The sequence below is a fragment of the Anarhichas minor genome, unplaced genomic scaffold (assembly GCF_050575085.1).
Source record: "Anarhichas minor isolate MPS153535 unplaced genomic scaffold, ASM5057508v1 ptg000058l, whole genome shotgun sequence".
Lineage (NCBI taxonomy): Eukaryota > Metazoa > Chordata > Actinopteri > Perciformes > Anarhichadidae > Anarhichas > Anarhichas minor.
Genome location: NW_027466504.1, coordinates 1,555,001 through 1,565,000, shown reverse-complemented (window position 1 = coordinate 1,565,000; position 10,000 = coordinate 1,555,001). Strand labels below are relative to the sequence as shown.

The window sequence follows — 10,000 nt, the reverse complement described above, 5'->3', positions numbered from 1 at the left end:
CTCACTGAAAGCCAGAAACAAGCAACTCTTACAGCCATGATACATAGAAAAAGTGAAAAGAAGAGTTTGTCTGCAGGTTGATGAGCACTTAAGGTCAACTGTTGACAGGCAGTTGACCTGCTGTATTTGCTGTTGTGTAGTTAGTTACCTGTGGATGAGCTTGAAGTGAGGGCCTGTAGAATTGAGTCGGCCTGTAGAGTTGCCATCATTTTAAGCATCAGTTCAGCCTGCTGCTCCAGGCCCACTTCTAGCCGGGCGTCCAGTGCTGTAAAAGCCAGAATCCAAAAGGTCAAAGACGTCATGACGTGTAATTAGAGAAGACAAGACCAGCCCCTAAATCCAGCCACCACTCACCCTGTGACACGGAGACTGACAGACTCTGAGACCCAGGCTTTTCAACAGCAACTGGAGGTTTGGACACTGGGATACCAACCCCTCCAATGTACGGGTTGTACCCGTACGTGCCATAGTCAGCGCCCCAGTAGTCATACCAGGTGCTGCTAATAGGCTGTGGACGGACATGAGATAGAGGGAACAGGATTACAGTCAGTCCCCCGTCAACAGATCACCTTCTACATTTGATTACAAATCTCTGTATTTAGCTCCTCAAAGTAAAGTGTGTTATGCTAAACTCTTGATTACAGTAAAGTAATTAAGCTTATTTTCTGTGATCCTTCAGTTTACTTAACACACTAGGCCACTTTGCACACTAACAAAGCTCCTTGTGCACTTTTAGCTTGTGCTCTCTCTCAGTCTGTCTGTTGCCTACAATAGCTCACAAGTGAACATTTGAGTTTAAGAGAGAGAGAAAACAGTTCTCTTTAATAAAGGCCTTTTCAGGGTTCAAGTAAATGATTGCATTCAAAAACTGAAACAGATTAGTAATACTAACAATTAAAGTGAGTTAGTAGAAACTGTGGGAAGCTGTGCTGTGGTGCTGATAACAAGAGGCTAATATCACCAGGTATACAAAATTTATCCATCATTATGGACTAATTAATACATTTTCCTATAATGATAAAGACATACAATAAGTTAATTGTAGAATTCATTAAGTCTCTACTGTCAAATGTTTCAATCTTTTAGTTAACAAATGAATAACACAATTCAGGATATTGGGGTTATTGTTCAGGGAAAAACTGATCATTAAGAATAAAAGTAGGAATACTTTAAGAAAAAAGAAATGCAATGGGATAAAGGTGTAATTTTGCAATAAACAGTCAATATGAATAAAAAATAAAACTATAACACAAATTGTAAAGTTACAAAAATTGTCGTTACATCAATACACAAGCCAGAGGCAAGTAATAGCCGAATAAATGGAGAGAATAATCAACATACCTTAAACACTTTGGCAGCGAGCGGATCTTTTTCCAAATCAATATCTAAAGGATCAATATCAACATCCATCAGGTCTTGTAGCAAGTCAAAGTCTATGTCTTTATCTTTTTCCAAAGATGACAGAGGTGGAGCACCTTTGGATAATGAAAACAGCCTTAATATTGCCAAGCAAACACACTAGGGAAACATACACGCAAGAAAAACTCTCTTTAGCAGGTCACTGGGCAATTTTAATGCCGATCAAGCCATTAGCTCCTCTGCTCCTCTACTGGAGGGAGAGTCCAGACACAAGACCAGATTCTCAACAATAAACTGAAATAAAAACTCGACTTCAAATGACAAATTGACCAAAATGGCTTTGAATCTGCATGTCTGAACTCTCACTCCAAAAGGCAGAACTAATACAATAATAATAATAATAATACACATGAAATCATACTGTGGACAAAAACAGTAAGCATGCAGCTATGACAAAAAAGAAGAGCATTTACCACACAAATACTTTATACTGTGATGATAAAAGTGTGGGTTCATAGCAACATCTGTGTGGTGCTGTGTGGAGAATGGACAGGGCTAACCACGCACTTTGGAATATTGAGGAGGTCCCCGTAGTACCTGCAATGATATCAGGCACCAGGGCCTCATCAATGCTCTCTACCAGAGGGATGGAAGCCGGCTGTGGTAGGGAGTCGTCCGAATCAGCTCCTGCTGAGGAGGACGACGCCCCGGCCTCCTCACCCACCGCCAGCTCATCCATGACGTCCAGAGAGCCTGCAGAAAGCAATTCACCTGCGACAACAATAAAGTTTACACTTCATTACCCAGTATTTTTTATTCAACCTTTATTTAGCTGGGATAATCCCAGGGGTCCTGGCCAAGATGGCAGCCTAATAGTTTCACCATATAAAAACGCAGTTAACAAAAAGTGTAATGAAAAGTGCATTCAGTGCTCGAATGATCCTTAAAAATATCTAGTTTAAAATTTCTCTGAAGCTCAAAACGTTAAAAGCACTTTCACCAAAATGGGTGCAGGTTCTAAAGAAGATGTACTTTATTTGTTCAACACAACGGAGGTTGCAGCTTCTGATTTTAGTTTTTGCTGTCTAGGAATAATGCAGCAAAGTATTCTTTTGAGTCAGTTGCATTTATGAGCTCATTCCTTCATTGCAACCGGGACAGGACTGTGCTTTGTTTTCTAAAACGCAGACTGTAAGTCATTGAGAATGCCATGTCTTTATAAAAACTCCTATAATTTGTTCTTATCAGCCCTTCTTAAATCTCAGCTAAAACTGAAAGTTTGATATTGGCCTTTAATTCTTGGGTTAGATGGATAACATGTGCTGCCTTCCAAACTTCCAGTATTTTACCAATTTCTATAGTCCGGTTAAAAAGTTAAAGGTTCAGCAGCATTCTCAGCAGCAATCTGTTTAAAATACAGATCTAATCCATCAGGGCCAGCTGATCTCTTGATCTTTATCTTTCTAAAAGGAGCATGCTTGTTTATAACACTCAACAGTCATTTAAAATGTGTAAAGTGAGAACAGTCGGATGCAACATGGCCCCAAGAAGTTAAAAGACACAAAGCGTCTACAGCCATTTCCCTTTCCTCTGTGATGGGTCCTTGGCTGATAGGAGATCCCCCACAATGTCATGAACACAATGAACACAGGGACGACTCGCAACACCCCAAAGGGCCATGTGTGGAAACCAGTTGCAATTGTTTATCTACCAAGTGGAGAAGTGATTATCGAAGCTGATTACTGCTCCTGAAATCAGCTGTTCTTATTATATATGATGTGTATGAGGGAGTGTGCCTCCCACACAGAACATACTTATAATAATTATCATCAGATCATGATCATATCACGATGATCAGGTCATGAAATCATTGTTCTGATTTTGTAATTAGCTTCTATTCTTTTATATGTATTTATCTTCTAATGTGAACTTCACTGTGGCGCTACCAGATAAGTCATGGGATCACCAAAGATCATTAGAATCCATCGTCTGTAAAGAAATTGGTGCCAGTCCATCTAATAGTTGAGATATTTCACTGAATAAATTCAATTTTGACCAGTTGGTGGCACTAGTCGTGGGATCACCAAAATCATTAGAATTTATCCTCACGGTGCCTTGAATATCGGTTTAAATGTATCCAGTAATGCATCCAGTAATTGTTGATAGTCATAGACTGAAAGAGAGACCGACACTGCTATCCTCATTATGCTAGATTATGCATAAAAACCAAAACTACATCAGTGCAAACTCAACCAAAAAATAAACATCCACTAAAAAAAACTTCTGAATAGAACAAAAAGGTGACACCAAACCGCAAGCAGACTTAACACACCTGCTAGGATGTCCTGTAGCATACACGTGAGGGAATACTGTGCCCAGGCGCCCCCCCAGGAGATGTCTCCCCGGTTAAAGTCTGTCCCCACAAGCAGGAGCAGCAGACGCTCCAGCTGCTGCTCAGACACCACCTCACACAAGTGGATTGTGGGTCGCGTGGCGTTGGCTATCCTTGCAAGGACCTGAGGGGGTAAAGAAAGTACTCATGTATGTGTATACACACAGCCGAACTGAACAAGTCCACATACCAGAGTCCGATGAATACCTTGCAGACAAAGAGGAGCAGGTCAGCATGGCAGGTGAAGTCCATGGAGAGGAGGAAGAGGGCCAGCTTCTGCACCACAGAGATGCAGCGTTCATGGGAGAGTGTGAAGGGCAGAGGTTCTACTTCTGGGGCTTCTTTGGCTGTTGTGGACTCGGTGTCCAACGTGGACCGGGGCCATTCGGCTGTCCGCCGCAGACGGATCAGATCTTTAAAGTGCTGGAAGAGAAAACCAGGGTAAAAATTAATTAATAAGACAATGATAAAGTGTATTAGAGGAACAACACAGATTATTTTTCTCCAAACCCGCTCCAGTAGAAACTGTCAGTTCTAAACATGGTTTAGTAAGGTAAGGTAGATCAAAATCAAACTAGCATGTAGATCTATCCTGGTTAATACATTTAAATTGATATGGAGTGGTGTTTGTGTCCACCTCATGAATGTCAGATCAAAACATGGAGAAATCATCTCTGAGCTGCGCATGTGATGGCGCTTCATACTGCATGTACAGCAGTGCTGATGAAGTGCTCACCTTGGATGTGGCTTGTTTGAGCTTGGCCTGCTCCACCAGCAGTTTGTAGGAGGAGCCTTTGTTGCTCTGGATCTTCTCCTTCTCGATCTGCTCCACCAGAGCTTTCTGTTTTGCTTTCAATAGATTTAACTGCTATAATAAAAAGGGCATAATAAATAAAAGCACTGCAAAAGCATTTGCTCTAGACAACCCCATTTCATGGTGCAGGTTCACGAGAAGAGCAAATGAGTCAAACAGAGATGAGGGAAACCTTTTCCTGGAGTTTCTAGTATAGGACTTGGACCAGACTCGTATGCACATTTACATTCATCACGCTCACATTTGGGAGTCCGGGTTTGAAGGTGTGTTGGGTTTGGAATGAGACACATTTACCTGCTTGTGGTGGACGAGCTGCTTGCGGATCTTACGCGAGTAGAGTCGATCCAGGCTGCTGCTGCCTTTAGCTGACCTGCTGGAGTTCTGAGAATGAAGGCTGTTGTTGATGAAGCTCCACTGAATACCTGGAGGACAGACCAACAACAACAGCATCACTTCACTGATGTGGGGAGAGTTACATCTATAACCTATAATGAATTAAGAGCTAGCACAGAAATGAGATTAAGTATATTGTATGAAAAGTTTTGATTACAAGAGTCTAAGAAAAACAGATTATTCAGAGATCAAAGAGGATTCTTCTGCTTTAAACAGCTCATAATGTGTGTAGTCAATTTGTAAATTGAATGAGATTGAGCAGCAGGCAAATATAAAATGAGATTGATAACTTGTAAATGGCATAATCAAGTTCAGATGAAACATGGATTTTCTTTCTTTTCTTTAAAATGTTCTATTTCAAAAAGTCCTGTAGTGGAATAAAAACTGTAGGTTTAAGACAAAGGGTGAATCCTTCAGATGTTAAGAATAAATGCACAGTTCATATACCTGTATAACTTCTCTCTCGCTCTTTCCCTCCGAGGTGCTTCTTCCCACCTGCGGCCTCATCCTCTATACTGGCTACATAGTCCAACAGTCTGGACACCAACATCACTACCCAGCTGATCATGGGGACATCCAAAACACCTGGAACACACACACACACACACACACACTATAAAATTCTGTGTGTAATTTCTGCTCCAGAAAACATCATCACATTTGTACAAACTTGAGGTTGTCTACGCGTTGCTCTGCATTTGTAACACTGCCACAGCAATGCTGGCGTTACCTTCAGTCCTGCGCTGGGCAGCAGCTTGTGACTGCTGCAGTGGAGACAGCAGGCTGTCCAGGAGGTTCAGGAGGCCCTCTAACACTCCACTGTTACTCAAGGATCTCTGGCCTATGCAGGACAGGAGCATGAACACCCTGGGATGGAAGAAGATGACGAATACTGCAGTTAGCGTCTGCCACTGCCTGGACAGAACAGTGAACAAATCGGTGCTGACCTAACTCCCAAATACAGTAGACAAATTAAAGCGTTTTAAGGACTGACTGCAGTTTGGTGGTGCAGTCTTGGATTCTTGAATCTCAAGCAATCTATAATTCATCATTCTGCAGATTGAAGCTCAAACAGCCACGAGAACAACAATAAGCAAAACATGTCGTCAATGGAGGGCAAATTATTACTTTTCCTCCACGGAGGGTTGCTCTTACATGTAATCTATTCACTTTGTACGACTCAGTCAGTATCGTTTTTAGAATTTCATTTAGGAGTATTAAAGTGATGAAATGTTGCCTTGTGGAAACAAAATTTGTTGATTTGTATTACTGTTTTTATATTCTTTTTATCCAACAGATTCAAGAACTGGATTTTATCAAGGAATCAATGCTTTTAGTTATTCATTATTTACTGAGAATACTGGGCAGCACTGAATGGCTGACCTGATCTGGCCACTTGTGGTAACAGCAAGTAGGTTTCATACAGTTAAAAGCTTTCCGTACGAAATGACCAGTGTATGAATCACTAGCAGCAGTAACACGTCGAGTAGAGACACTGGTGAATCAGTTTACAGCTCAATAACACGAACCATGTGATGAGAGGATTAATCCTTTCACAATGTGATATTACAGAGGAGTAAAGACGACGTGTCTCATCACGTGTCGTACGTGCACGCATCGTTTTCTGTTAAACTATTTATACAATTAAAATCACACGTGGAAATGATAACAATGAAAAGGCTTTACAGAGGTAATTAGACAGACCACGTAAATATATTGAATCGCTATTGATGGAAAAATGCGGCTCATGAATGATATCAACACTGGGCCATGATGGGTTAAGATGCCATAAATTGCAACGTTCTTGGTTCAAATCTTGCCTTGGCTGCATATCTCCCTCCCTTGTTTCCTGTCATCTATGTACCCAGGGTAGGAAATTTACATATTTTTTGGGGGCAATTTTTGCCCCCACTGACTGAAATCCAGGGGCATTTTCAAAAAATTGGGGGCATTTTTTGAAACTTGTGAAATAACATTTAACCTTTGTTCAAAATAATAAATATACTTATTTAGGCTTACAGTATATGAGCAATTGTCTTTAAATGGCAATAATAAGACTATTAGGCAGTAGTCTACAGATTCAGTGTTTTCTTAGATTTTTTTAACAAAAAACAAACATAAATCAGACAATCATATTCAATTTATTCTTATTTATTTGTGGTTATTTATTGTTATTATTAAATTTTTTAAACAACTATTAACAATTATTAAGTCAACGATGCCTTGATTACATTTTTGAGAATGTACAGAATTTATGAGAAAAACATTTTTATAGCACCTTAAATTTCTTTTTAAATGTGCCATTTGAAGGTACAAATTCAGTTCAGAGTTTTTGCTGAGTAAAATATCTTAATTGACTGTCAGTCAGGTATTCATTAGCAACCGTCAAATCAAAGAATAAAGACACTTTACGCACAATTTAGGTGTATTTTCCCTTTAACTCACGAGATGCAGGTAGCATGTTTTATACTTAATGTGAATATAATTCATACTTTGTTGGCATCTTATTCTGAAAACCGGATGTTCATCTGAAGAAACCGGATGTTGTCTCACGTTAATCTTTCTGTTAACTTTCAAAGTCCTTCGCTCGCTCCAGATCTGTGCCGTTTGAATGAGTTTACCGTGAATTTCAGGATATAGGTGCACTAAATTTAAGTTTCTGCTGAGTTGACCGCAGTCTCAGGTCTGATTAATTAAGAAGCGCTCCATTTATTTATTCGTTTAGAAAGTTCTGGGGCATTTTTTGCCCCTCTCCTAGTGATATCAGGGGCAAAATGATATTTCTTAGGGGCAGTTTTGCCCTTTGCCCTCGTGTATTTCTGACGCTGTATGTACCATCTATAGGGCTGGGCCATATGAAAAAAAGGTCTCCATGTTTTGCTCCGCACATGCATTTTTGTGTAGGCTGTAATAACTTGATTTTACAAACACAAAAATTCTATTAATTCAATAGGGACAGCCCTAATTATCGCTATCTGATAAAGGCATCAAATGCCCCTCCCTTTTATTGAAATGAAGCTTAAAAGAATGAAACTCTTGTGGATTATAATAACACCTTGATAATCATCCATGTATTATAAAGCAGTAGGGAAAATCTGAATATAACTTGTGGTAACTGTGTGGAAACAGATGTCCTACCTGTCCTGAGGGAAGATTAGCAGTTGTTCAGAGTTGTAGAGCTCCTGCAGTACGTTGGAGAGGAACTGGCCCCACCAACGCTCGCCTCCACAGAGCTGCACCAACAGCAGGCCGGCGTGAAGACGGATCTTAGGAGTCCCACTGATGCAAAGGTGTTTGAAGAGCTCCTCACAGGCCTGGGCATGGAAGGTACTCTGGAGCACCGAGGGCACAGAGTGGCCTGAAAATAGATAAAAGTATGAATTAACAATGTTAGGCAGGATGCTGTGCATCTGCCACTGGTTAAACTCCGTGGAATTATCCAAGCATTTGTAACCCTGTCATCTCCATAACATAACACTTGGTACCAGCAGACCCTGCTGTGTCCAGTCCCATATTCACCATTGTTTGAGTGCAGCAGGCTGAGCAGTGTATCCAGTAGGTAGTGGATGATGGTCCTCAGCTGCTCCGTGGACGAGTTGTGGACCAGCTCCTGGACCTCCGGAGCCCCGGCTGTGGGGAGCAACTTGCGGCTGGCCCCCAGCGACACACGCAACCGCTGGACAGCGTGATGAGCAAGGTTGAGTTGCAGCTGCAGCTGGATGCAGTCCTGGTAGGCTGAGAAAACACGTTGGTCCTCCTCCACCACCTTGTCTGGCTTTCGTAAGAAGTACTGGGCATTGTTGGCGCTGTTGAGAGGAGGCAGGTCGATGTTCTGCAGAAGGGTCTCCAGCCGATGACAAGCTAGATTGTATCTGGTAAACAAGAACATGAGAGAATCGAGTGTGAATCAAAACGGTGTTGAAAATAGGAAAATGCAATGGAATCTTACTAATTCAACTTCACATTAGTGTGATGTTTTTTCAAAGATTTGTGTCTTCAATAGGAACCTATGGGCTCGGGACTAAAAGCCACAGACAGTAGTAGAAGTCACAAAGCAATGAGAGACATACTACCACATTCTTGGTTTTGGTCTTTATGTGCGATTAGTTGATTTATTTTTTACAAATAAACATTCATTTAATTTGCTTCTAATCATTGTAGAGCACAAATATGCATTGTTCTGTAGCATGCAGCTTTTGAATTTTGAGACAATCCAAAAATAAAAATAAATGAAAAATATTTTTTCACTAATGCTTGGGAAAAAATAACTTATCTAATGTAGAGTTTTGGGGTCAACCCAACTGTAAGAGCCATTTTGTTGTTTTGTTTTTGTACAACCTCCCACCACTTGGGGGCGTAGTGCCAGTGTGAATCAGGGCACAGGTAATATAATCAGTGGGGTCATTGACTACAGGTGTTGCTGAACAGAAGGGAGCAAACTGTTTTTGACCGTGCACATTTAATGAATGTAAATGTTAGGATTTATTGGTATATGTAGAAAATGGATAACGACAGAGAAAGTGGTTGGCCTCTGTTTATGTGAGAAATAAAATGCATATATCGGAAACTGGACTTCGTTAATTATGGCACAAGCATTTCAGCAACCGTGGTGACTTTTTATTGGGAAGAAACGGTCACGACACCAACCAACTGGGAATGCAGTTGGAATATTAAAGAGCTGCAGCTGATGTACTTCCAGTCTCACCTGCACTGGATGTCTTCCTGCAGTGCCACCATCATAGTCAAGTGCTGATCCACATCTGGCTGACTGGCCGCCTCGCTCTCTCCTCTCAGAGGATCGTGCATCAACTTAAGCTCACTCTCCCATGGCAGGATGTAAGTGTGGCCATAGTAGAAGCCCAGTGGGATCTTTGCCCGAGCATTGGTGCTGCCGTAGCGCCCAATCACAGTGATCTAAGAGTTGTAAGAAGCAAACAAGGAGAATATGTTATTATGGTGAACAACAAAATCACAAAAAAGTGTAAACTTCAGGTCAGTCGTGCTGCAGCTATCCAAAGCAAAATACAGACCTTCATGAACCT

General features: G+C 41.1%; 1 protein-coding gene across 13 annotated transcripts in view; it reads right to left on the bottom strand.

The window, feature by feature from the left end:
• Positions 1–10,000, bottom strand: part of birc6 (baculoviral IAP repeat containing 6) — a 137,316-nt gene that overhangs the window by 90,135 nt on the left and 37,181 nt on the right. For 10 of the 13 annotated variants that reach the window (XR_012947517.1, XM_076076755.1, XM_076076744.1 and 7 more), the window contains 15 exons: positions 9,989–10,000; positions 9,664–9,872; positions 8,478–8,830; positions 8,097–8,316; positions 5,689–5,825; positions 5,406–5,543; positions 4,860–4,987; positions 4,488–4,619; positions 3,959–4,174; positions 3,692–3,875; positions 1,927–2,130; positions 1,342–1,475; positions 355–508; positions 149–265; positions 1–4 (listed from right to left, as the gene is read on the bottom strand). The exon at positions 1–4 is cut by the window's left edge and continues 157 nt beyond it; the exon at positions 9,989–10,000 is cut by the window's right edge and continues 203 nt beyond it. Coding sequence is in view for 12 of the 13 variants with exons in the window: in XM_076076755.1 (XP_075932870.1) it covers positions 1–4; positions 149–265; positions 355–508; positions 1,342–1,475; positions 1,927–2,130; positions 3,692–3,875; positions 3,959–4,174; positions 4,488–4,619; positions 4,860–4,987; positions 5,406–5,543; positions 5,689–5,825; positions 8,097–8,316; positions 8,478–8,830; positions 9,664–9,872; positions 9,989–10,000 (2,342 nt within the window). In the remaining variant the exon portion in view is untranslated. The remainder of the gene's footprint in view (positions 5–148; positions 266–354; positions 509–1,341; positions 1,476–1,926; positions 2,131–3,691; positions 3,876–3,958; positions 4,175–4,487; positions 4,620–4,859; positions 4,988–5,405; positions 5,544–5,688; positions 5,826–8,096; positions 8,317–8,477; positions 8,831–9,663; positions 9,873–9,988) is intronic. The other 3 variants (XM_076076749.1, XM_076076751.1, XM_076076745.1) reach the window with 2 other exon arrangements.